Here is a 27,508-nt window from a genome sequence, read left to right on the forward strand (position 1 = left end):
TTCTTTTTTTTTTTCACCCCCCTCCATGCCACAGCCTTTCATTCCCCAAAGTTCTAATTTAGAGGAGATGCTCAGTATTACTAATTGAGTTGTGCCAGACTAATCTATTCATGATAGAACAAAGAAGCATCTTTGTCTTTCTCTGGATTCCCAGGGTCTTGGCAGACATCTCTAGAGCTTCCTGGTGTATCCACAATGTCATTAGTATCTGGCCTGTTATGTGACTGTCAAAACTTTCAGAAATGTTCCGTGCGGCTACGGTTGGCAGTGCAAGATTCTGCACAAACTGGCCAAAAGCTCAAGAATTTTAGAACACAGAGACTCTGATGATGGCAAATTAGCAAGAGGTTATAAAATTTTCCTGTCACCCAGAATCTCTCTTCAGTATCTGTATGTTGGTCCTGCCCTAGAGTCTCTTAGGAAATCGCAAGAAAGTAGAGTCCTGGAGCTCAGAGGAATGTGTTCCCAGGACTTGGTCTTTACAGCTTGCTCCTCTCCCTGCAACAAACACACAGACACACACAGACACACACACACACACACACACACACACAGACACACACACACACACACACACAGACACACACACACAGACACACCCACACGCATGCGCACATTATTCTGGGAGCAGCGGAGCCAACTCTTCCCTACCCTTTCTGTTTCACTCAGTTTAACCTAATAGGAACTAGTGTTTAGACAGCAAATAGTATACAACGGCAATAATCACAGCCCACATTGAGGATTATTGACCAAGTCTCCTTGAGATTCAGAGTTACCAGAACATGTCAGATGAACTAGGAATGCCCTGACAGAAGCTCAGTGACAGACAGTTGTGACAAGGCCTCTGAAGTGAACTTCATCACAAAAGGAGGAGAATCTGGACTGGTGACCAAGGGTCTAGAGCCCATCGGAGGGAGAGCTGGCTCTGGGAACAGCATGCGGCTGGTGCTGACACCTCCTCCCACCCCATTCACCTTGACACTATGGGAATGCCCATAGTGACACTATGGGAAATGGCTATGCACTGGTGAACTGAAAAGTCTGGATCCTAAAGAGCTGTGTCACTGGGAGCTAGTTCTGGCATGGCAGACCCGAGGCTGACTACAGTAAGTTGGAGGGAGCTGGGGGCGCAGAAAGGAAAGAGTCAGGAAGCATGTCTGCTTTTGCCCCCCGGAGCACAACCAGAGCTCAACAGTGACTACTCAAGACGAGTGTAACCAGACTGACCCTTTGGACTGGGTCAGCATCTTTGACAGACTAGGGCAAACCAGGGAACTTCCTGCTAAGCTAAACATGCAGAAGCTCAGCGTCACTGGGATTCCTACAGTAAAAGAAACTCAGTCCTTTTCATTAAAGGCTGAAGCACAGAGACAACTTTTACGAATAATTATTCTTCAAATAATATACCCTACTTAGCAAATAAACTATCTTTTCCTAGAGAAAAGCCCAGTGTTTTCATGTTTTAATTAGGAATACGTGGTTCTCTGGATTTCTTTCTTCTAATGATTTTCAAGGCCTTTTTGTTTTTTTTAAGAGCCAACACTGGTTCCATGAGATATTCCTGTGTGGTTGAAAAAAACTTCCTCCTTGGATCCCAGCTGATGATGCTCCATCCTTACCCATGCTGCTCTCTTCTCTCTTTGCTCAAGAACCTGCCCTGTCTCAAATGTCATCATGTTATAACCCTATTCATACAGTGACCAGCATGGATGCTGTGGACTTCATCCATATTTGCTGGTAAACTAAGTTCACTATAGTCTCAACTTATGAGGATTATATCAGGAGAGACTTGAGATCCCTGTTTGAAGAAATGTTGAGAAGTGGGAGGAAGCAGGTGGTAAAAATATGAAAAAGTTTCCAAAGTCTTGGTGGACAGCATCAACAGCAAACTAACTGCTCATAGAAGCCATTGAAAAGGAAGCTTTAATAGCCTCATCACCCACATCAGACATCATTGTGATTTCTCTAAAGTCCAGATCTGACCACATGCCCCCCTTGCTTGAAATCCTTTAATGGAACCTCACCTTTTATGGGATTGGACCTAAACTCCTTGGCAAGGCATACAAGGCCTCTCCTCTCCCACCCGTCCACCTCTGCATCACGGACCACTTGCAGTTCTCCAAACACATCTCTACACCCTTGTTCGTGCTATTCCCTCTTCCAGAATGTTCTTTTCCTATATGTTCACCCAGAAAACTCTGACTCAGCCCATTCTCTGTGCAGCTTCCCAGGATTCCCCCTCCCAGAAGAATACATTTCCTTATTCTTTATCCTCTAGGTTCCTAGAACCCTTTGCTCATCTTTTAGCCCATGGCAATGTACTTATTTGTTTGTGGGGGGGTCTGGGTTTTTGTGTTTTTTTTTTTTTTGACAGGGTCTCAGTTTGTTGCCCAGGCATGAGGGCAGTGGAGTGATCATAGCTCACTGCAACCTCAAACTCCTAGGCTCAAGCGATCCTCCAGCCTCAGCCTCCAGAGTAGGTGGGACTACAGGCGCGTGCCACCACACCCAGCAAATTTTTCTAATTTTTGTAGAGACAGTGTCTAGCTATGTAGCTCAGGCTGGTCTTGAACTCCTGACCTCAAGCAACTCTCCCTCCTCAGCCTCCTGAAGTGCTAGGATTACAGGCAGGAGCAACCCCACCCAGCCTAATTATTTATTAATTGCTTTGTCTACCAACTAGACTATGAGATAACCAATGGAGAAGTATGAGGTTGGAACTTTTTAAATCCTTGATGCTTCATATCGTGCCTGGGACCTAGTAAATGTTTGATAAATGAATGAATGTATGAATGAATGCTGACCCTTGCCAGAAAGGATGCAAACTAGAGTGTAGTTTATACCAATATTCCACTAGAGGGAGTGATGCAAAACTTCATGCTCTTTAACAACATTTTAAGCTTGTTCTCACCCAGACTAATATAATCTGATCAAATATTTTGTTTTAAGCCAGAACTAATGTAAATCAATCCCCGATAAGCCCGAGCAAACATATTTATAAAAGTTCGCTATATTCCAGGCTCTTGGTTTAGCAATGGATACTTCTTATGGGTACAGATGAATAGAACTAGCGTAGGAACCATAGGTAATAGTATTTTACATTTCTGTGTCATGTAGCGTGCATTCCAAAGCTTTTCTTCTCCCAGACACAATCGCCTTTTCTAAAATCTGCTCCACCTAGAAAGCCTATTGCTCCATAGACAATAAATGCTGAGGAATCCGATGACTACACAGCTTTCTAATTTCCTGCTGTCCTAGATCCCTCATATCCTGTCTTGAACACACACATACACTTGTTTGAGGTCAGCAGAAACAACTCATACAGTCTAAGATCTAGAATCTAGATCAATTTTGAGTTCAACATCAGCGTTCAATGAATGTTTCTGGTTGACACAGGCTCAGCCTGAGAACAGACTCTCCCAGCCTGGGTAAATACTGTCCTTGCTGCCTCCTTAGAACAGCAGTGACCAGTTCAGCATTTATCACAGTGTACTGTAGTTGTCCGTGTACTTATCTACACCCAGACAAAACTGTGAGCTCCTTGCGGAGGCTGGCGTGGATCTTAATCTTTCTCTTAGCTTAAGCTGCCGGCATAGCACCTGGCACATGGTCAGTGTTCAGTAAATTTTTTTACTGAATAAATAAGCTAATTTCTTATTTTTATAAGGGTAGTGAGAAACTAATTTCTGCAAGCACTCTCGAGAGAGGCTAGATTGCTTTGGGTGTGAACAGAGATATGTGTGTATCCATGTGATGGAGGAGCTGATCTTACATGCAAGGAAACTGTCTGATTTAAGACCACTAGGAGGTTAAACAGACACACACTCCTCCCCCAGAATCTTCCCAAACCAGAAGCTCAGGTGTCTAACTTTCATCATTAGAGTGTCACACAGTTGGATTACACATGGCTCCCTGTCAACATATCTTGAAACCATGGGCCATCGTTGTCACATAACTTTCAAATCTCAAATATCCCTAGTATCTGAGAGATACCATCAAGCTGTTCTCCCCCAGCTCTGGTGAGAATCTCAGGTAGACCTCTGCTCACTTTCTGTATTTTTCATTAGAAAGTGGTCTATTTGTCTTTTTAAATACATAGGTATATATTAAATAAGCTCTCTCAAACTATATACATCATAACATTTACAAAACAATTAAAAGACATCAATTTATATAACTGGGAGTTAATAATTATACTAAAAATAAAAACAAAAGCTTGGTTGGTCACTATTAGAAGATCTAGTGATTGACTCCTTATGTTGAAAATTGGCAAATGTAGGGAATGAATCAAGCATTTGTTCTTTTCTATATAAACTGTACCATTGGGTAACCAAAATTTAGTTAAGGGAGAAATCTGTCTTCATAGCAAGAGTTCAGTAAGTAAATGAAGAAGAAATGATAGAGCCGGGCATGGTGGCTCACGCCTGTAATCCTAGCTCTGGGAGGCCGAGGCGGGTGGATCGCTCGAGGTCAGGAGTTCGAGACCAGCCTGAGCAAGAGTGAGACCCCCGTCTCTACTAAAAATAGAAAGAAATTATCTGGCCAACTAAAAATATATATACAAAAAAATTAGCCGGGCATGGTGGCTCATGCCTGTAGTCCCAGCTACTCGGGAGGCTGAGGCAGTAGGATCGCTTAAGCCCAGGAGTCTGAGGTTGCTGTGAGCTAGGCTGATGCCACGGCACTCACTCTAGCCCGGGCAACAAAGTGAGACTCTGTCTCAAAAAAAAAAAAAAAAAGAAATGATAGAATATCACCCCTGAGATAGAATTAGAATGCATTAATCAATTAACAAATTTAGACATGAGCATCAATGTCTGTTAACATGACAAAAAGAAAGGCAACCAAATTTTGTCTTCAGTACAATTTTCTTAGGGCTTTTGTTGGCATATACATCTTCTTTGTGTGGGTTTTACTAAAAGCACTTTCACTGGAGGCATGAAGAAAAGGCTTAAATTCTTGGCTTTCAGGTTAACTTTTTACAAAGGATCCCCTTTATGTTGTTAAAGGCTAATAGAAATATTTTCAGTAGGAAAGGGGCTTGTTTTCCTTTACTCAGTAAGCCAATTATGAGACTGTTTGGGTGGGGCTAGGATGCATTTTTGCCTAAACCTGAGAACAGTCTAGACCTGTACACAGAACCACAAGGATGTGGAAATCAGGAGACAGCAAGAGTCATCTCAACTGCTCAAGAATGTAGCTTTTCATAGAAGATCTCTGGAAGAACACCAAGAAACTGGTGGCCTCTAGGGAGGGAAACTGGGGCACTGAGGGGAAGAGAAAAAAAGTCTGGCTCTTTATTGTTACAGCCAGGTTGCACTGTGGTCAGCACCTTAAAATATATGATGACATTCTGCAAACAGCCTTTTGTTGACCTAAGTGACTGTACCTTTATCTTCAAATTAGACAGAAGACAGATGGCTATTTATGGTTTCTTTGGCTAGGCCAGCTGCTGGGTACCACCCGCTCTGTGTGCATATTTCCTTCATATATTCTCTTGCCCTGCCCTCCCTTCCCCACCCCAGCCTCTCAGAATCTAATTAAAAGTAGTTGATGGTCACTAGAACTGTAATAGTTTTATTACAAATTCTATGGTTCTGGACAAAACTCAAAATTTTCCCCAGAAACACCACTACTAGCAGAACCCAGTGAACACACTCTCTGATGGCTCCTGTTTTACCTTACATGTTCAAGTGAATTCTGCAGTCTATGATGTAGCACCTTGTTTTTAATAGAACATGATATTATAAGTTAACATTAATAAAAGTGTCTCACCATGTTTATCCCGTGGTCTCAAGTAGCCCTGCACACTGCTGCATATCCCTGGAGTCCTGAATCCAGTTTCATTTTTTGCTTTTTCCTCTTTGTTTATGTGGGTTAGCGTTTACATACATTAAAATTCACCAATTTTAACTGTACAGTGTGATTCATTTTGCTAATTATATACAAGGTGTAACCATCACCATCATCAAGATATAGGAGGGTTCTGTCACCTTGAAAAGCTTTTCCATCCCTCTTTGCCCGAGTTCAGTTTTTGAGATACTGGATTGAGTTCTGCAGCCTTCTCTAGCATCACCTCTCAGGGTGATTTTAGGAAAGTCACTTTACCTCTCCGGGCGTGTTTGTGCTCTTGATTCGTTTCTAAGGGCTCTTCCAATACTTTCAGAAAATGTGCGGGTCGCAGACCCTAGTGGGTAAAAGCGTGCGGTCGCATCAGACACAGTTAGGTTTTCATCTCTTCTCTTGCTCACGTGTTACCTTTTCTAAGCATCAGTTTCCTCATCTCCAACATCAGGCTCACTCACAAGACCTATTTGCAGACTGCTGTGACGATGAAGTGAGATGTGCTCGCACGTTCAAACGTTGCTTGGTATTTTTATTATACTATAATTTAAAGTCACTGCATTCGGTTACCTCCGCTACTACATAATTACGCAGAACGATCCCCACAACCAAAACAGAAGCGCAAAGCGCCTCCCCTGCGCCCCCGCAACCGGGGCTGACATCCCGAGGCTCTGTGAACTGGCGTGCGTGCCTGTGTTTCCAAAGACCGTCGGTAGGGGGCGCGACAGGGAAGCGGACGTTCCAACGCCTGTCGTACAAGCGCGACGTAAAGCGGGTCTGCTTTATGGCACCTGGCTTTCGCCGTCAGGCGCCGTCGGCGAGCCCACGTGTGTGTGTGTGTGTGTGTGTGTTGACGGGACAACTTCCTGGTGAAAAACGCCAGTCTCTGAGGTGCGCAGACTTGACGTTTTCGCCATGGGCAAACGCCGGAGCCGGACCCAGAGCCAGCTGCTCAGCAGCCTGACTAAAAAGCAGAAGAAGCATCTTCGGGATTTCGGCGAGGAGCATCCCTTCTATGACAGGTTCGGAGGAGCGTGGCCGAGGCCGGCGCTGCCAGCGTCCTTTTCCAGCAGGAGACAGCGTTTCCCCGGGCTTGGTCCGCTGGTGTCCCAGGGACTAGTGGTAGGGTTGCCCCAGCCTCTTCCCACGCTTCCTCGCCCGCCCGGCCCCGGGTCGGGACTCGTGTTCGACTGGGGACGTTGTGGCGCTGTCCTGCCAGGAGATGGAGCGCTTCAGGGGATGGAGCGCTTCAGGGGCTTCTACTTTTTGTTGAGCCTGTAACTCCATGGGAGACTACACCCCCACTGTGTGGGGGCAGATTTTTCTATGGTCGGGCATCTTCTAGGGTTCTTGTTTTTTAAGAATTGGTTGGGACTTTGGACAGCACTGATCTATACAGTTAAAATAAGGAAACAAATGTATCGATAGTTTGTGATTCCTTTGGAAATGTCCAGACTCGGTTATGATTTTAGTGCTTGTTCCACCACCTTGGGCTGTTTTTCAGCAGTTAGAGGGATATTCTAATTAAGAAATTTGCTAGAAAAAGGTGAACCCCGAGGCCTTTTATTTACCAAGGAGTATCCGTCTTCTGGATGAGAGCCAATTATTGTGACTTCATTAAATTTTTCATTTGTCAGTTATTAACGATTTGCCATGTTTTTGCAATCCCCGTCCAAGTGCATATGTTGTTTTTACGTGGCTATGGTTAAAATGTGTGTATAATGGTATATTCTGCTCTTTTCATTTAAAGTTGTATGGTTAGACTTTTTCCTAATTGCTGCATACTAGTGGAGGTTTTTTTGGTTTTTGTTGTTGTTTATTTGTGGGATTTTTTGGGTTTTTTTGTTTTGTTTTGTTTTTCCAAGACAGAGTCTCACTGTGTTGCCCCAGCTAGAGTGCAGTGGTGTCAGCATAGCTCACTACAACTCCTGGGCTCAAGCGATCCTCCTGCCTCAGCCTTTGGAGTAGCTGGGACTACAGACATACACCACCATGCCTGGCTAATTTTTTTCTATGCTTTTGGTAGAGACAAGATTTGACTCTTGCTCAGGTTGGTCTCAAACTCCTGACCTCAAGTGATCCTCCTGCCTCTGCCTCCCAGAATACTGAGATTACAGGCGTGAGCCACCGCACCCAGCCTACTAGTGGAGTTTTAACATTATTCCCTGTTTTTTCTCAGGGTTTCCAGAAAGGAAGGAAAGCCACAGATTTGTCAACTGGTAATGCTTTATACTTTCTTTATAATAGTTGGTCTGGGTTGTTAACTTTTATATTATATATAATAATAAAGCTTGATTACATTTCCACTCCTTTGATTTCAGATGTAAGCTTATTTTAGTACATTACTTAGTTTTAAATGCAGATGTCTGTAAAAATGTCATTGTGCTGACTAATACAGAAGCCAGAGTTTGAAACTGTCCCAAAAGAGTAGCCTATTAGGTCTTATTAAAGAAGCTTACCAGAGGGCTCTTAGTGAATTCTAAGGGAAAGTATCTTTTGCTTAGCATAAAAGGAGTCACAGATAGAATGCAAAATAATCAAAGGTCCTATGGTATTTCAACAAACTCAAACTATATTCTTTTGTTGTTTTCTAATTTTCCTATTGCTCCTTTAAACATGTAGCCTACTATCTGGGACATAAATCTCAGTATTGGGCTTGGTTGAATAGATGAGATTGCATAATATGCGCAGAAAAGCTAATTTTTATTTAGGAATTTCTGAACTTGCTGATTTGATGATAGTCTTAGGGTAACAAGGAGACAAATATAGTTTTTGTTTTTAAAATTCCCGTTTTGATTTTAGTCAGAGAGTTCAGATACTTCAAATTCTGAAAGTGAAGCAGAGAGTGAACCAGAACAAGTTTCTGGGTATCACAAACTACTTGCTACATTAAAGAATGTTTCTGAGGAAGAAAAGGAAGATGAGGAGGAGGAAGAAGAAGAAGACAGTGTTGTAGATGATACAGAAATGAATGATGAAGATGAAGATAGTGATGTCAGTGTGGAAGAAGAGAAGGCAGCAGCGTCTACTGAAATGCAAGAAAGTAAGTCCCTTTGGTGTGGGCCTGTCATCTTTGTTAGGATCATGGACAGATGGCCCCATGGACACAGTGCCCTGTACTGTATGAGTTGAATGAGAGCACATGGATCCAAAGCAGAGATTTAATCTTGGTGGGTTTGATTATGTCTTTGAGAATCTGGTGGAAACATCCCAGAAAAATGCAGAAATAACATTTTTGCTTACGATTTCAGGACTTCGTCAATCCTAGTGAAAGACCCTCTAGTACAGAGGAAGGAGAACATAGTTCTGCCTTTGTGACTGTCTTAATTTATTGCGAGGCTACTGTTCCTCCCTTAGGGAGAACAAGTTTGATGGAAGATAGACATAAAAATATACAAAAATTTTCAAGCAGTAGATTTGCAATTGCCTGGAACAGCTGGATCAGTGGAACACTGCTAGGGTAAATGAGAGATGGACGGCTTGAGGGAAGAGCTGGCATTGAAAGCCCAAAGGAACTCTGTCTCACTCAGACTTCTAGTTGACTTTTTTGTTTAACTTTAAAATCAGTTTCATTGAGGGATGACTTACATACAATAAAATGTACCCAATTTAAGTATATATATAATTTGATGAGTTTTACATCATTGATGTAAAAACATCCATATTATTACCACCAAAACCAAAATACAGAACATTTCCACTACCCCCAAAAAGTTCCATATTCTTTTTTTTTTTTTTTTTTTTTTGAGACAGAGTCTCGCTCTGTTGCCCGGGCTAGAGTGAGTGCCGTGGCGTCAGCCTAGCTCACAGCAACCTCAAACTCCTGGGCTCGGGTGATCCTACTGCCTCAGCCTCCCGAGTAGCTGGGACTACAGACATGCGCCACCATGCCCGGCTAATTTTTTGTATATATGTTTTTAGTTGGCCAGATAATTTCTTTCTATTTTTAGTAGAGACGGGGTCTCACTCTTGCTCAGGCTGGTCTCGAACTCCTGACCTCGAGCAATCCACCCGCCTCGGCCTCCCAGAGCTAGGATTACAGGCGTGAGCCACCGCGCCCGGCCAAGTTCCGTATTCTTTTGCAGGCAATTCCCCACCCTTGGCATCAGGCAATCACTGACCTGTTTGCTGTCACTATAGATTCATTTTATCTGTTTTGGAAATTCATATAAATGAAATCATACAGTATGAACCCTTTGTGTCTGGCTTCTTTTGCTTCTCATGGTTTTGTGATTCATCTATGTTATTCATGTATTAGTTGTTACTTTTTATTGCTGGCATAGTATATTCCATTGTCTGGACATATCTGAGTGACTTTTTACATCACACTGTTTTAATGTCTATTTTCCTTACAGCCTTATTTTGTTCTATCCTATCAGGTGTTAAATACTATTCTTAGTATTTTAACTAATCAGCTTTACTGAGATAAAAATTAATTGCCTCAGATTTAGGGGTTTTCGTTTGTTTCTATTTTTCTTTGCTTTTTTGATTTTTAAAAATGAAAATCTTTTTTTAAATTTTAAAAGTCATACATGTTTACTGTAAAAATTTAAGAGGGTAATAGAGTCAATCTATATTTCTACCACCCAGAGATAAACGCTTTTAACATTGTATATAACGTTTCAGACCACATTTTTATGGACGTATGTGTGAGTACAAGTGTGCATGTATATTTATGCGTATAATGGTCTCATGCATTTCTGTAACTTTCCATATTGATTCACATTAGCTTCTTAATTATGCAGTATTCCATTATAAATGATATGTAATAATTTAATTAGTATTGCATTAATAGACATTTCACTTTTTTCTAGTTATTTCTTACAGTCAGTGCTGCTTTGAACATCCTCTCATGTACATTTTAGTGTGCTATGTCTAGTTATCATTTTAGAATAAGTTCGCAGAACTGGAAGTGAGTGTATTAATCATAGTTCTTCAGAGAAACAGAACTAATAGGATGCATGTGTATATAGAAAGAGATCTGTTTTAAGGAGTTGGTTCTTGTAATTATGGAGGCTTGGCAATTCTAAAATAAGTGACAGGAGAGGCTGGCAGATTTGAGACTCAGAAATGAGTTGCAGTTGAAATCCAAAGGCAGTCAGACAGGAGACCCAGGAGGAGTTGATGTTCATTTGAAGTTCAGAGATAGTCTGCTGGAAGAATTTGCTTGTGCCTGGGAGAGATAGCCTTTTGTTTTATTGAGGCCTTCAACTGATTATATGTGGCTCACCCACATTATGGAAACTAATCTGTTTTACCAAGTCTAACAATTGTAATGTAAGTCTCATCCGAAAACACCCTCACAGAAACATCCAGAATAATTTTCAACCAAATATCTGGGCACTGTGGCCCAACCACATTGCTACATAAAATTCACCATCACACTGTGTCCATGATAAGGCTTAATTTTTTTTTTTTTTTTTAAGAGACAGGGTCTTGCTCTGTTGCACAGACTAGAGTGCAGTGGCCCAATCATAACTGCTGTAACCTTGAATTCCTGAGCTCAGGTGATCCTCCTGCCTCAGTCTCCTGAGTAGATGGGATTACAGGTGTGAGCCACCATACCCTACCCAGGGTTAATTTTGAAATCTGTGTCTTCCAGCTGAATGTGCCTAAAAGCAAATAATGTCAATGATCATTGGCATAGACTAAGGAATAACATTTTATTTGTCAACAGAAGTATAATTATATTTCTGAGTAAATAATTTTACAAAATATCTCTCACTGCAGATGTGGCCTTATCTGCTGACCCTGAGGGAAAAGATGGGGAAGGGCCACCTGGCACATCACAAGAATCCCCAGAGGAATTCACAGATGCCAAACATGAGTCACTGTTCAGCCTGGAAACCAATTTTCTTGAAGAGGAAAGTGGAAACGACTCTTCTTTGAAAGCATCACAAGGTCATAGCATAGTGTGTGTTGTTTGACTTTACCAGGTGCTTAGTACACGATTTGTAAACTAATGCACATTAACTCTGTTATTGGAATGAGCAACCATAAAAACAGTTTATTTGGCTAGATCTAGAACTGGGAAAAAGAACTTCTCAAAGGTTTTTTGTGCCTTTCAATGGTTAGTCAGTGTTGGGGGTGGGAGGGATGTTTAGGACAACAAAGTTAAGAATGATTGTAGGGAAGGAGTTCGCCAGGCGTCACATTTCCATAATTGGGATCAGGGGAGGACTTCCGATTTTCTCCCCAAGCAAGGAAGGAGGAAAAAGAAAATACTTCCCACTTTTCTGTCTGCCCCTCACTTGCTCTTCCTTTTGGAGTAGTAATTTTTCAGATTTGTAAGACTCAGGAGTGGCTAATCTGTGTGGTACCAGGGAAAGCCTCAAAGCCAAAAAGCCCCACTCCGTCTCTATAGATAGTGATGACTATCTATAGGAGACCAGGCCTCTTAGGGGAGGCCTGACACAGTAAGTCCTTGGAAAGTATTGTGAGTCAGCATAACATTAAATTGATAATATTTGTATATGCAAAAATGAGGTGAAGGACAGGCTGGACTTTTTAGTTGAAGGAAGGAAAGGCACAGAGACGGAAGAATTTGAGGGCCATATAGTTCAGAAATTACACTGGGGAGGCAGTTTGGAGGTGCCTCCCAAAGGTTTTTGAGCTGGGAAGTAATATGATTAGAGAAATACTTCAGGAAGGTGAACCTGTCAGAAGCTTTTAAGCTCTGGACTGGGCCAGAGGATGGGGAAAGTAGGTGGAAAAAAGGATCAGTTAACATAGTGAAGATCAACGTGTCATTCACAGGGGATCACCAGAATATCCCCTCTATTTGTGCTAAGTGTGCTGACATTTTTTATTTCTAAATTAGATCCATTTCTACAACATGTGAACAAAGAACTGAAGGAAAAAGACATTCAGGCTTTTGCCACAAATCCCAAAACGACCCACCAGCTAAAAGTAAGTGTTGCTTGATTATCCCAGGTACTAATGGAGAAAACTCTAAATAAAAGTGGTCTTGGGTTTTAGTGGTCTCCCAGAATGTACGATGTACACCAGTAGTAGATGGCTTGATAAGGATGCAGGGCATAGAAAGGCTGAAGAGCCTCGTAGGGCACAGGTGTATCTAGAAAAGGCACTGGGAAGCTAGAGTGTGACCACCAGATAATATAGTTTGGGATAAGAGTGGCTTTGGAGGCAGGTGTGCCAGGGTTTAGATCAGCATCTGCAAGGGGCTATCACGTGACCGGAGGCGAGTTAATCTGCCTCTTTGTTGTTCACTATTCTAATCTGTTAGAGGGGGACAGTAATGCCTACCTCAAAATAAAATAATTTCATTTACCAACTGATATGTAGTAAGCATTTAGTAAAACAGTGTTCAATAAAACAGTAGGTACTGCTATAGTTCATTTGTTTGAAATATCTGAGATAGGTTCACAACTAAATCATTCAGATACTGGGCAGTTTGTGCTGCTTTGTTGGTTTTCACCACCGATATTGTTCATGAGAGTTGGTCACCTTCTTTTTAGTTGCAGTTTTTATTGAGGCAGTAATTACAGATACACATGTTGTTGTAAGAAATCATACAAAGGCATGCTGTACCTTTCGCCCAGCTCCCCCAATGGTAACATCTTACAAAGCTGCAGAACAATATCACAACCAGGAAATTGACATTGATACAATCTACCTATCTTACTGAGATTTCTCTGGTTTTACTCCTATTTGGTGTGTGTGTGCATATTTAGTTCTATACAATTTTATCACGTGTAGGTTCCTGTATCTGCCTCCACAGTCAAGATGCAGAACATTTCCAGCACCACATGGATCCTTGTTGCCCTTTTATAACCACAGCCACCTCCCTCTGCACCCCACCCCCCTCCATTGCTAAGCCCTGGTAACCACTAAACTGGTCTCCATGTTGCAATTTTGTCATTTCAAAAATTTTAAATAAATGGAATCATACAGCATGAAACCTTTTGAGATTGGCTTTTTCCACTTGATGTAATTCCCTAGAGGTTCATCCAAGTTATTTCAGCTGCAGTAGTTCATCTGGTTTTATTGCTGAGGTCATTCTATTTTTAGATCAGCAGTTTTGCTGCAATGCAAAAATTCCCAAATTTGTATCCCACGAAATAGAAAATAGTATTCCTTAGAATTTAAACAAAGTGGACAGATCTCTTGTTGTGGGACTTGTCAGAACCTTTAGTATCTGACATACATTGTGAATCTCCCTCAGGGTGATGAGGTTTTTTGATACTTACCAAAGTTATTCGATCGTGGAGCACCTTTTTTCTTGAATGAATTTTGACTCTTCCCAGACTGTATTCCGGAGAACAGCATGGGAAACACTGAAAGAGTGAATAGCTCAGATTTGAAGTTAGAAACCTTGGTCTCTAGCCCTAAGCTCCATTTTCCTCTGTGTAAATTTATTTGGATCATACAACCTCTATGTGAGCCTCGGTGTTTCCTAAACTACAATATGAGTACTATGGAACCTGCCTGCAGGGTTATTGTGAGGATTGAATGAGATGATATATAAATCACGAAAGTCTAGTAAATTGTACAATATTATGTGAATGTAAGGTGTTGTTATTAATTTCTAAATTAATTAGCTCTTCTGTCTCTCCCCTAGTGGCCTATTCTAGGCCAGCTTGTCTTTTCATCCAAGTTTCAGAAGTTGGAAACATTTAAACCCCCAAAGGATATTGACTTCGAGTCACTTCATCTCCAGAAGCCTCTGGGATCCACCTGGACCAAGACCAACAGCCAGTTCCTATCTGGTCCCCCAAAATCAAGTAGCCCCTTCACCCCTCTCCAGAAAGAACTCTTCTTAATTATGAATTCTTACCAGGACCTGTTCTACCCAGAAAGAACTGCCCTAAAGAATGGGGAAGAGATCCGCCACGTGTACTGCCTGCATGTGATAAACCATGTCCTTAAAGCCAATGCCCAGGTGCTTGGCAACAATAGCAAACGCCGAAGCCAGAAACGTGGAGTGGGTGACGACGATGACTTCAGGGACCAAGGGCTAACCAGGCCCAAGGTGAGTGGTTGCACAAAAGCTTTGCCTTTGAGAAGGAGGCTGCAGGGCGCTGCCATATATTAATATGTAACTGCCTGACACTTAGCAGGTACTTGGGTGTTTTAATAATTGACTGGAATAATGAATGAGCCCAAACATGAACACATTAAGTGGGCCAGGTAGTGTCAGAGCAGCAGCCCAGTAGACTTTTTCCGACAGTGGATCTAGATGGAAACTTGAGAAAAGGAGGTACTTCATGACACTCTCCTTAAAGTTAAACTGAGAACATGGATAAATAACACTCTATTATAAATCTCTGCTTTGTGATTGTCAGAGCTGGATGAGACCTTAATGAGTCTTTATCCAATATCCACACATTGCGGCTGTGGATAGAGACCCAGATTCCTAGAGGGCCTTGCTAAAGAGAACCAGGGATACAGTAGCAGAGATGGGACTAGAACCAAGGACTCTCTTTGCTAAGCCACAACAATATGTCAGCCTTTGAAACCAAAAATCCCTATTTGCCACTGTAAAGTTATTGCTGCTTAAAGTGGTGATTACAGTTGTTTGTGGTCATAAGTCTGAGCTGCAGTGGATTTGAGGAAATGTCTTTTAATTCTGTGTGCACTTTTCATGACATTATGGAGCTAGTTCTTGCCCCCTACCCCCACCCCTTAGCCTATGTCTCTTCATATTGAAGAAAACTCATCCTTTTAGAATTTTCTCAGTGAGCTTAAGAGGATTCTGGGAATTTAATACTGATTTGGTTCTTAGAGATTTCTTATTCAAACCTCTTTGTCTGATAGCTTGGAAAACCAAAACCTAGACACTAACTTAGTGTCACAGGTGGGGCAGTAACTCAGCCCTCTTGAATCTTGGCCCACCGTCCTTGTACTGTAGGAAACTGAGTCATTAGACTCCTTGGGCTGTGCTGGTTGCCTAGTTCTAGGAAGCTACTGCAGAGTCTTGAAGATCAGGATTATAGGGTTATTTGTGTCCATTTAGAATTGCATAGACAAATAAGAGGCAGATAACCCATGAAGCATATTTTTAATTTGGTGAATTGTATTATTTGGTTGGGGTTATGTCCCCATTAATTATATTGTTTACATAAGGACAGTTAGAAATGAACCATTTATTAAGCCTCTTCTGTTTTTGTTCTCAGCAGTAACTTTAAGCATTTTTGAAAATGCTTGGAAAACTGAGTCCTGTTTTTCCCATTACATTGTGATCTTATTTCAGAAATGCTTTATCATCATTTCTGAAAAATATATTAGGGAATGCACTAAAACTATAATGATGTATTAATCCTTTTTCTTACCTGCTTTATTTCCTCTCTACTTATTCCATTTGTTTATTCAGCATATATTTATTCTGTAGGTCTTATCATTAAAAATACTGCACTAGGTGTTTGCTTGGCTTATCGTAAAAGGTATTTTCAAATTCTGCTTGAGAACTGAGTCCCATAGAGCCATGGGACTAGAGTCCACAGCATGTGGTGCTGTGGATATGAAAGGTGCTCAGCTTCTAGTGCTGAGCCAGGCCCTGTGCAAAGAGGGTGACATAGATATGGTTCCTGGCCAGGGGCCACTGCTGTACATGGGCTTTTTGGCTCCGCTTGCAGCAGGTTCACCTCCTGTTCCTGCCCCTTGCCTCTACCAAGGCTGCCGTTGCTCTCTCCACAGGTACTGATAGTGGTGCCATTTCGGGAAGCTGCTTTGCGGGTGGTGCAGCTCTTCATCAGCTTCCTTGAGGGCGACAGCAAGAAGAAAATCATTGTGAGCAACAAAAAGAGGTTTCAGGGAGAGTATGGCTCTGATCCCGGGGAGAGACCACCCAACCTGAAGAGGCCTGAGGATTATGAAGCTGTGTTTGCAGGCAACATTGATGACCACTTCAGGATTGGTAATTCTCCTTATCAAAATTGGGATACTGTGGGACCTAAGGTCTATGTAGTGGGAGGCTAGAAGCCTGGAATTAGACATTCTCCCAGTGGGTCATTCACTCAGCTGCCTAACAGAAGCAGTGTGCATTTGAGACATCTTGTTTGCCAGGGGAGAGGGTTTTGCCTTGCCTTATGGGATGGAGAGAGTCTCTGAGGCCATACATAAAAGACATATGCACATTTATAACAGAAATGTATCAACACACCCATAGCTGGTAGCACACGGTCAGATGCTACAAGGGTTTCTCAGGGAAGGTGGAAGTGACAGGATGGGTGGGGTCATTCTTGGGAGACTAAATAAATTGAATGTGCATAAGGGTGGGCTTCCTCCTGTCTGCTGTATGGAGTGCCTACCCCTGAATTATCTCCACATGTGACTTATCCACTCCCACCCAACCTTTCACGTTTTTGCTTGTCTCTGATTCAGCTCTCATTTAACTGGTTGGTTGTACCTTGTTAGAATAAAGTTCCTGGGAAAATGTTCCATAGTCACATGTGCTTGTTCACAAACATTTATCGAGTATCCACAGTATGCCAGGCACTGTTAAGAAGCTGAGAATATCTGTAGTCCCAGCTACTTGGGAGGCTGAGGTGGGAGGATCACTTGAGCCCAGGAATTTGAGGCCAGCCTGAGCAACCTAGGAAGACACCCTCTCTGAAAAATAAAAAAATAAATAGAAGAAGTGAGGATGTAGAAATAAAAGTTATGGTTCCCATTGCTAAGGAAGTCCAGCGTAAGGGGAGAAACGGTGCAGGATAATAAGTATGCAGCGAGTGTTCTGGAACGTTTAAAGCAAACCCCTTACCAGAGTAGGGGCAGGGTGATTAGGGAAGGCATCCTGGCAGAGGTACTGTCTCTACTAGGATGAAACCTGTGCAGGATTTAGCCAGTTACAAAACGGAGTGGTTGGAGTGGAGGAAAACATTTCAGACAAGAAGTTGCCTATGTGGAGACATCAGGGTAACTAAGCTGGGACCACCTAAGATTTACACAGGCTTCGATACGACTGGAGTATAAGGTGCGAGGCGATGAGAACTGATGTTCTGTTTGGAACATATATAGATGTCCAGCAAGCACTTGGTGTATAATATATTGGTCTGGAGTGCAGGAAGGAGATGTGGGCTAGAAATATAAATTGGAGTGAAGATGATGTTAAACCCATGGTTAGTGAATAAATTTACCAAAAGTGTTAATGTAGAGTGAGAGTAGATCTAACAGGTGAATCTAGGAGTTTGTGGAAGAAGAGGTATTTGGATCTGGAAAGATAGACATGGGCCATGTCAGTGATTGAAGCAGAAGTGAGTGTTGGAGTCCTGGAAGCTGTTAGCAAGGAAGAGAGCATTTCAAGGAGAATGTGTTTCATATGCCATTTGTGCATTCCTGACGAGAAGCCCTCAGAAGTGTTCATTGAATTGGTAACTTGCTGGGGACCTTGGCAAGAGTCATTTCACTGGAGTCCTGAGATTCAAAGGCCAAATTGCAGTGGGTTGAAAGGTGAATGGAAGATTTGAAAGCGGAGCCCATTCTCTGGAGAAGTTTCATAGTGAAAGGAAAGGAAGAGAAAGTAAGACCTAGGAGGGACTATAGATGCAAGGGAGGGATTATTATTGTTCTTGTTTTTTTAATAACTAAAGCCATTTGAGCACAGTTATATGCTAAAGGGAACATGCATGTGGAATGCTTTGAGAGGGTGGAAGGTAAGGGCTTGGTAGTGAGCAATGGACTGATGTGTGCTTGGCTGTTTTGTGTAGGAGTGGCAATACTTCAGAGGAGCATCCGACTCTACGCCCCCTTTTACTCCTCGGATATCCTCATTGCTTCCCCTCTGGGCTTGAGGACCATCATTGGTGGAGAAGGAGAGAAGAAGAGGGATTTTGACTTTTTGTCTTCTATTGAACTTCTCATCATTGATCAAGCTGACATTTACCTGATGCAGAACTGGGAGCATGTCCTGGTAATGCTGGTCATTCACATTTAAAGGGACAACATTTATATTAGAGAGACAAGTAGGTCAGTGGTTCAAGTCATGAAGGGTTATTTAAGTCCAGATTAAAACTCAGTTTGGAAACGGGGAACTACTCCACATTTGAAAAAGTCTTTGTCCCTTTTTCTACCCACAGATTGATCTTCTCTAGAGATAAAAATTCTTATCAGTATTTTCAAATCTCCAGAAAAGATGTTCTCCCCTTAAAAGCTGCCTTCTACTAACAGTCCACTTTATGGTGGGTGGGTAGATGGATGGATGGTTGGTTAGTTGAAAGTCCTCCTTACCAAGAACATCTTTACCTAATTCCTCACACAGGATATGCTCGTTCTTTTTTGTCTTGTCTTCAGTAGAGATAGGAAAACATTGCTTAACATTTTTTATTGTGGGATCTTGTTTTGCGTAGAAATATGTCTTTATCTCTCTACTGTAATTGGTGCTGTAAAATTTGTTTCCCCTTCTGCACATACACTGCAGTGTTAATCAGTTTTAAAATTGAAAAACTCCTATAACCGCATGACATGAAGCTTGCAGGAAGTTTGGGACAAATAAAGGGTAGTACTTACTTATAAAGTAGGAAATAAATTTATAGTACTCATACCCTCAAGATATATTACAAAGTGAAAATATAATTAAAATGGAAAAGACAGCTTAATGGTTGAGCCATATTCTTTAATTTGAGGAAAAGGCAGGTGGGGTGGCTCTGGGAATACTCCTAATGTTTTGAGAACCAGGTCATTGAGGGACAGCAGCTCTGTTTTCAATGTCGTTTCCTTTCTTGTCCAGGTCTGGGACTGAGGGACCCATAGAGTGACCAGGGTGGCATTTCAGTAGTTCCTTCTAAAGGAATATTTCTATAGTTACCATTTTGATCCTTTTTTAAAGGTCCAGAAGGTGGTCAGTTTTAGCTTATCTTCTGGGGGTGTCTGGCTGACCATGGGCAAGTCGACTCACCTGTCTGAGTCTTGGTTTTTTTGTAATTTGGGAGATGATAATGCGTGCTTTATGGAGTTAATTGAGATGACTGGTTTGTAAAATGCTTAGCATTGTCCAAGATGTAAATGTTCAATAAACATTAATGGTAGTGTTATTTCTGCTCAAAGCATTTGATGAACCACATGAACCTATTACCTCTGGACTCACATGGGGTAGACTTCTCTCGAGTGCGGATGTGGAGCCTCAATAATTGGTCCAAGTACTATCGGCAGACACTGCTGTTTGGGGCCCTGCAGGATGCTCAGATCAACTCAGTGTTCAGCAAGTACTGCACCAATTTTCAAGGCCAGGTGGGTTCTCTCCTTGTTTCCTCTGTATCTTCATGAGCATTGTTTATTGTTTGGGTCGTGAGGCAGAAGGAGAAGATAGCACTTAGTCAGCAAGGGGCTGGCTTTCCTCCTAATGCTCTCATTGACTACCGGCAGGTGGCCGTGAAGAATGTTCCAATGACAGGCTCCATCAGTCATGTCCTGGTGCAGCTCCCACATGTCTTCCAGAGGATGGAAGTCGACAGCCTCGCTTCAGTGATCGATGCCAGGTAAACCACCCCTCCTATCAGGCCTTGGGGGCCACAGAGAGAAACCTTACTTTGGCATACAAATTTAGAATTACATTCCATTTTGCCTCAATTGGTTATTGTTTACCAAACTAGATGAGATAATTGAATTCAGTCATGGCATTTAACCAAGAAGGAAGCTGACACCCAGAAATGGTGACTTGGCTTAAGTCTCATAGCTAGTTAGTGGCAGGGTTAGTACTGTAAATCAGGACTCCTTCCCTCTTGACTCTGGCATTTTTAAAATAATGTTACACTGTTTCATGCTACGTGGTGTCCCATGTCAGCAACTTTGTAAGCTCCCCAGGGCAAGGCCTATTTGTCTTATTCTGTAGATATTTTCCTCCTTTGTCTCATTAGGGGACCTGATGGTAGCGTAAGGGTACTGAGTGTGTGGTAGATGTTAGATGTTCAGTGATTGTTTGTTGACTGAATGAATGGTGTGGTGTATACATTCTAGAATAAGCATTATATGCTTGTTTTTTGTTGTTGTTGTTGTTTTTTGTTTTTTGTTTTTTTTTGGTGGTGGGGAGACAGGGCCTTGCTCTGTCACCCAGACTACCAGGCTAGAGTGCAATGGTGTCATCATAGCTCACTGCAACCTCAAACTCTTGGGCTCAAGCAATCCTTCCACCTCTCAGCTTCCCAAGTAGATGGGACTGCAGGCACATGGCCACCACGCCTGGCCAATATTTTTAATTTTTTGTAGAGATGAGGTCCCACTATTTTGTTCAGGCTAGTCTCGAACTCCTGGCCTCAAACGATCCTCCTGCCTTAGCCTCCCAAAGTGCTAGGATTATAGATGCAAGCCACTGTGCCCAGACTACATGTGTTTTTTACAATGAATAGTGTTAACACTTAATTTTTAGTGTGCTTATCAAGTTTGATCCTTACATAATTTCTTTGAGAGCAGGTAAGTCATATTGGCCTCTGGAGAGGTAATCTTTTAACATGAGATTGTGACTTGCCCCAGGTCACTCAGTTAATAGGCACTCTAAGCTCAATTCTAGAACATTAATTTTGCCCTTTCCTGTTCCAAATCAGGTTTAACTTTTTCGTGAACAAGATTCTACCTCAGTATCGTGATGCAGTCATGTCTCACACGCTCATCTATGTCCCCTCCTACTTTGATTTCGTGCGTCTCCGAAATTTCTTTAAGAAGGAGGAACTGAACTTCACCCACATCTGCGAGTATACCCAGAAGTCTGGCGTCTCCAGGGCCAGACACTTTTTCCTTCAAGGAGAGAAGCAGTTTCTGCTCCTCACAGAGCGGTTCCATTTCTACAAAAGGTAAAGTAGTGCCAGGTTTCAAGCCTCCTCTCTGAAGGGGAAATGCAGTACAAATCATGGCCTGCTTCTGACCGCTTGGTAGGCTTTGGGGGGTTAGAGGTCATCCCTCACTCTGCCACTCTTGTAGAGAAGCCAAAGAGTTTTTCGGTGGAAGAGACTCTTCTTGGTTGATTGGTTGGTTAGTTGGTTTCCTCCCAAAATGGGCATTGTTGGAAAAGGTGGTGAAAACAAAAACATAACCTGTGTGTAGACCTGGAGTGTAGCTGTGGTTGTGTACCTCAAGAAAGACATTACAGAGCTGAGGAACTCTACACAGGGACAACTCAAGTGAATACAGGAAGGAGACAGACCTGTCACTGAAGCCCAGACAGAAGCATCGAGGGCTGTGTAGTCTGGGGAGATGGAGGCCGAGCGCGTCATTGGTACTCAGTCAGTTACGTTGTTCCTGAGGAGCGGTGTGCGCGGTTACTTCCTCACAAGGAGAGCCAGGACTGCGGGCCCCTTGAGGTTTGCAAGAGGCAAAGGGAGAAGGGGCTTAGAGTTGAATGTTTCAGGGTTTCAGTGTTTACTTAGACTCCCCATCAGGTGACTTTGACAAAGTAAGTTGATTGGACTTTTTGTTACTATTTTTTAAAAAAACGTAATTAGAGGGTTAGTAACATTGAGCCTTCTGTTATCATTTGGGATAGTGGGAGCACTTTGTGGCCCCAGAGCTCACATTTTGTATTATTTTGCTGACAAATGGAAAAGCCTTTTTGAAACCCTTACTATAGAGAGGGGGAGGTTGCCTTCTATTACATCTTCCTTATTGATTTCACAATAATGTCCAGTGAATTTAAGTTCTGACTTTACTGTTTTACGAACTTGCAGTCATATATACTAACGAAGGGTACATTTTTTTCAGAGAATCCCAAACAGATAAGCCAGAAGCCTTCCAGGCTTTGGAGCACAGTAGTTGATTCACCTTGGCATTGTGTTGCCTTTTAGTGTATGCTAATATTAGGGTGGTGCTCCCCAGCTATGTTTTTGTTACCAGGACAGGGGTGGAGGAATCTCAGCAGTCTGCTTGGGCATAGCAGAGCTGGCATGACATGACCTCTTTAGGTATTCTGCTGACTAATTCATCTATGAATAGAGAGTTGAGAACTGACGAAATTTGTGTTTCCGGGGCTCCATTCTTGGCTACCTAGACAAGGCTGTTTGGCCAGAGTGTTAATGAATGCCTGCTGTTGGCATCATTATTTGCTTTGTTCTAGTAAGTTGTGTTTTCATTCATGTTGGAAAGTATTTTGGGGGAGTTGTGCACATCAAGCCCTTAGCTTTTTATCATCTTGACAAGTGAAAGTAAGCCCTTTAAGTGAAATGGATGGATTGGAAAACATCCCAGTGTGATTGTTTGTATAGCGAGTGTGAATTAAGCTGGGTTGAGGGCTGATCTCAAATATCTCTAGCTTTTCAAGGACAGGGCCTGGAGCCCCTTTGTAAGCAGGACAGTCCCCTGTCTTACACTGTTCATTTATTTACCAAGCCGTGTTGCCCTCCAAGTCATTATAAAGACAAATCTCAGCATATGCCATTTGCTTTATGCCCTGGACCAGGTTAATTGGTGTTTCCTAAGCTGAAGATGAATGAAAAGAATGTGCTTCAGAATTCTGCAACGGCTAATTATCTCAAGGTTTCCAGCTATAGAATTTTTTGCTTGAGCGATCACCAGGGTGTTGATGGGTCTTTGGGTCTGCATTGCCTTTGTGATTTGATTTTTTATTTGACCTTGGAAAAAGTTCATGTATTTTAAACTGTAGTTTCCAACTCTGACATTCTGTTTTTATATTCTCTATGACAGTTGGCAGTGTTTGGAAGATTAGAATTCATATTTGAGCTAGCAAACATTTTTCAGCCTGAAGATTTGTTTTCTTTGGGGAAGATGAAACTAGTAGAATCTTAGAATTGGTTGTACATTTGGTCATGATTGCCCTCCCAGGGATGGGTCACAGCTCTTTTCCTGTGCATTATCAGGGGGCTACCAAAGCAGAGAGGATCTCAACCAGTGAGCAAGTCAGAAACTCTGGAGGTGGGATTTATGGAGTTTGGAAAGGCTGCTGGGGTGTTTCTGGGTGCTCCCTGTCCTGGCCCTATACAAGAATCTCAGTTTTTAGTCTTTATAGACCGCAGGGAGGAGCCAGCCTTTCAAGTCAGTTGTAGTTGCCTCATTTATCTCTAACATTTGTGCGGTAAAATAGACATCTGGAATGTCCTTAGTTTTAGGTCCTGTCAGGATGGTTAGGCCATATTCGTAAGGGTCACTGAAGACCCAAAACACATACAAGAGAGGAGGAAGGCAGGGGAAGGGGTGACAATGGACACTAACTGCCCCTCTGAGGACACCCTGGTCGTGTTCCTACTTCAGGGAGATACCTAGTCTCTAGGGTGGGCGAATTGGGACTGAGGTAGATGTTCTTGTGGGGCTTGTTTTGTTTTGTTTTGTTTTTTAATATAACACTTACATTGGTTTTGTTGTTTTGTTTTTCCTGATTACAAAGGTATTACACAATTACTGTAGAGAACTTACTGTAGGGTAAAAAAAAGGAAAATGGAATCACCTATAATCTCACTGCCCTGATACAAATATCCTTTTCAGTGTATTTTTTTTTCTGTCTTTATTATATGAGAAATATGTGCATGCACACACACACACACGTATTTACAGCTGTTTTTTTTAAATACCAAAATTGGGATCACACTGTACACATTGGGGTTTTTTCCTTTATATTAAATGTTTTATGTGCTCATTGAAAAAAAATTCAAACGTTAACATTTTGGCATATATATTTGCATATCAGGGATGTATTTTTAAGTTAACATGTATAGCTCTATCACATCCTGCCTCCCCTCAGCTTTTCATTTGGAAAGATTTCATTTCAAAAGAAAATTTTAAGACTCTTAACAGTAAACATCTGTGAACCCTTTCCAAATTCACCTGCTGCTAGCCTTTTACTACATTTGCACATACCCGTGTTCTCGCTCTCCACTCACATCTCTTATTTTTTATTTCCTGAACTATTTAAAGTAAGTTGCAGGAGCCTTCATGACACCTCACTTCTAAATATTTCAGCATGGAGCTCCTGAAAGCAAACATTCTTTTATCTAATCACAATGCCATTATCATACCACTTGATGTTACTACAATAATATTATCTAATATATAGTCTATATTCAAATTTTCCTAGTTGCCCCTAAAATAATCATTATAGCTCTTTTCCCCCAATTTAGGATTAAGGATCATATATTGCATTTGGTTAACTTACTTCTTTTGTTGCTTTAGTCTAGCTTAGTCCTCAACTGGGGGACAATTTTGCTCCCTAGGGAACATTTGGCAATATCTTCAGACATTTTAGGCTGATGCATATCTCTTCCCAACTCTACCTTCAGCAACATGACATTGGTAGCTTGAAATTGGCTGTGGTGGGAGTATTTACACCACAGAAAGCAGCGAATTCTTCAAATCAGCACCTTGTTTGTCCCACTGAGAACCAGTTATTAAACATACACCGGCCCACCACTGAATTCAATTCTTCTGATTGCCTCATGACAGCAGCTTTCTGGGTGTAAGAAAAGGAATGTTTTTGTAGATTATCTAGCTTTTTCTTGTTAATATGGGAGAAATATTCTCTTGAGTGTTGTACGTACTAAGCAGAAGTAGAACTGAATGTTCGTTTTTGTTTTGATAACTAGTGAAGTAGAACCCTTTATTCAAGTTTATTAGCCATTAGAATTCCTTCTGTATAGAAAGGTGAGTTGAAAGGCAAACCACATAATGGATCACAGTTATGGTTTGGAAGAGCAGGGTTTCTAGAGAGATCAGGGTGAACTGTGAGATAAAAAGACAAGAAAAGCTTATCCCCCTCTGTGAATAAAATAGAATTCCCAAGAGAGGCTGACATTTTCCACGTTTGAGTGAGTCTAACAGGAAAAATCAGAACATTGTCAATGGATAAAGTCTTTTGTTGTGGAGTACCAGAGGGAACGTTTGACATCGACCCAAACTGTACGCTGAGTCCCTTGAGTCTAAACCCCACCACCACCACTGTGCAGCAGGGAAAGAGGTGGAAATGCATAAGCTATTGAAACTAATTGCTTTCTCATGATGCCTAATGGGTCCTCAGGCAGGATTTTGTACATGGATGAACTTGGGACATCTGCCATGGAGTTAACATGTCTACAGAGTGACAAGAAAAGACGAAGGGGAATGCATTTACAGTTGTGCAGTTTATTTTATGTAACTGGGTCTGACCTGATCTCCAGTACACAACATTCTTTTTGTCCTTATAATAAGGATAATGTTAAATTATAAATGTCTGCTTTTTAAGTTTTCTGTGACAGGTTTTTCATCCTGGTCCACTATTCTTTCCCACTGTACCTCAGCCTGTATAGAGTAGGCTCAGGAAGTGCAAATTTATTTTGTCATTGTCTTAAGCTAAACATTAGGAATTCAAATACATTGTCACAAAAATAAGTCCTTCCAGCTCAAATTAAAATAACATTTATTCTGTTATTTGTGCCATTATTTTCCTCCTTTAGCATGAAACAACAAGAGTGAACTATGCCTCTGTACAACTCTTAGGTAGCTTTTCCATAAATTGTTTCTCAAGTAGACATAGCCTCTTTCTTTCCCATTCTAACAGATATACAATAAAAGGCATCAGGAACCTGATTTTCTATGAACTGCCAACATATCCGCACTTCTACAGTGAAGTCTGTAATATGCTGAGAGCTACCGACAGAGGAGAAGAAGCCACGTGGACCTGCACCGTCCTCTACTCCAAGTACGATGCCCAGAGGTTAGCTGCCGTAGTTGGTGTGGAGCGAGCAGCGCAGATGCTACAGTCTAAGAAGAATGTTCACCTCTTTATTACTGGAGAAAACTGAGATTTTGTTGGACAGGAAATGGCATTTGGCATAATACATAGTGCTTGATTCTCTGCCACCTGGACCCAATTCTGATTATTTATACAGGAGAGGGATTGATACAAGTGAAGAGCACTAGCCAATGTCAGTATTATCTGATAGCTCTTTCTTTTCAGGTCATTTGTCCCTGAAAAGTTAAATGTAAACCAAATTTTGGTAAATCATATCTTTCAGAGGTGAAGAGGGAGTTAGAAGGACTCTGAGAAGATGATAGAAGGCAACTTCCGCTTGTAAATCTTTTTGTAAGCCGTAAATTCTTTTATTATGATTTTATCTCTAACTTATTACACTTGGTAAATGCTTTGAGATTTGCCTATTTGTTTCACACTTTCTTAAAGTAAGGCATACACATCATTGCTTGTGAAAACTGGTTATGAGAAATTGGAATGCTTTTTGCTGCTGCATGTCATCTTAATTTTGGATGGCATAGGTTTTGTAAAACTGTTATTTTCTGCCAGCCAAACTTTTTTAAACCTTATTCTACTTCAGTTCTATCTAGAAGAGTATATTCATTCACTGATCTTTTTTTAACTCATAATAGGAAATGTTTTGAATCCCAGCTACTCCTTCCATGACTCTCCAAGTGGAGTTAGGCACCAGCTGACCCTTCCCCAGCTTGGGGGCCCCAGTACTTGCTTTAATGAGTGAACAGAGCCAGGACTGACTTGCATATGGGAAGTGGGCTGAGAAAGCTGTCCCCCTTCTTCAGGCAGGAGCAAAAATTGACCTGCTCCCCTCCTGAGGGTCAAAAAAGTCCCTCAGGGCAGGGCAGGACTGGGTTGTCCTTTGGAATTACAGCCTGGGTTGATTCTATAAATATTGGTTTAGGGAAGGGCTAAACACAGTGAAGGATGGCCTTGAGTCTTACGAGGTAATAACCACATTTTAAAAGAACGATTTATGGCTGGCTAGGTAAGGCTTAACTTGGATTAACTCTAATGGAGAAATTATCCTTA

The 27,508-nt window shown here is 41.8% G+C and overlaps 1 protein-coding gene across 2 annotated transcripts; it reads left to right on the plus strand.

The window, feature by feature from the left end:
* Window positions 1-6,652: 6,652 nt before the first annotated feature.
* Window positions 6,653-26,864, plus strand: UTP25 (UTP25 small subunit processor component). Of its 2 annotated transcripts, XR_006731108.1 has the most exons (13): window positions 6,706-6,866; window positions 8,024-8,063; window positions 8,647-8,887; window positions 11,575-11,745; window positions 12,665-12,753; window positions 14,426-14,836; window positions 16,501-16,720; window positions 18,513-18,715; window positions 19,849-20,031; window positions 20,167-20,279; window positions 21,342-21,587; window positions 26,270-26,636; window positions 26,727-26,864. XR_006731108.1 is itself a non-coding variant. In XM_045536417.1 (12 exons), the coding sequence occupies exons 1-12, from the start codon at window positions 6,760-6,762 to the stop codon at window positions 26,511-26,513; spliced, it is 2,268 nt and encodes a 755-aa protein (XP_045392373.1). In that variant the 5' UTR covers window positions 6,653-6,759; the 3' UTR covers window positions 26,514-26,864. The 2 variants fall into 2 exon arrangements, 1 of the variants encoding a protein (XP_045392373.1); XM_045536417.1 differs by having other exon boundaries at window positions 6,653-6,866; window positions 26,270-26,864.
* Window positions 26,865-27,508: the final 644 nt, after the last annotated feature.

Source organism: Lemur catta, chromosome 23 (assembly GCF_020740605.2).
Source record: "Lemur catta isolate mLemCat1 chromosome 23, mLemCat1.pri, whole genome shotgun sequence".
Classification (NCBI taxonomy): Eukaryota; Metazoa; Chordata; class Mammalia; order Primates; family Lemuridae; genus Lemur; species Lemur catta.

Excerpts from the sequence above, each read along its gene's own strand:
- UTP25 (XM_045536417.1), top strand. The coding sequence starts at position 6,760 with ATGGGCAAACGCCGGAGCCGGACCCAGAGCCAGCTGCTCAGCAGCCTG. Across the intron at positions 8,064-8,646 it reads AGCCACAGATTTGTCAACTG|TCAGAGAGTTCAGATACTTC; the intron begins GTAATGCTTTAT and ends TTTTGATTTTAG. Across the intron at positions 18,716-19,848 it reads AGAACTGGGAGCATGTCCTG|CATTTGATGAACCACATGAA; the intron begins GTAATGCTGGTC and ends TTCTGCTCAAAG.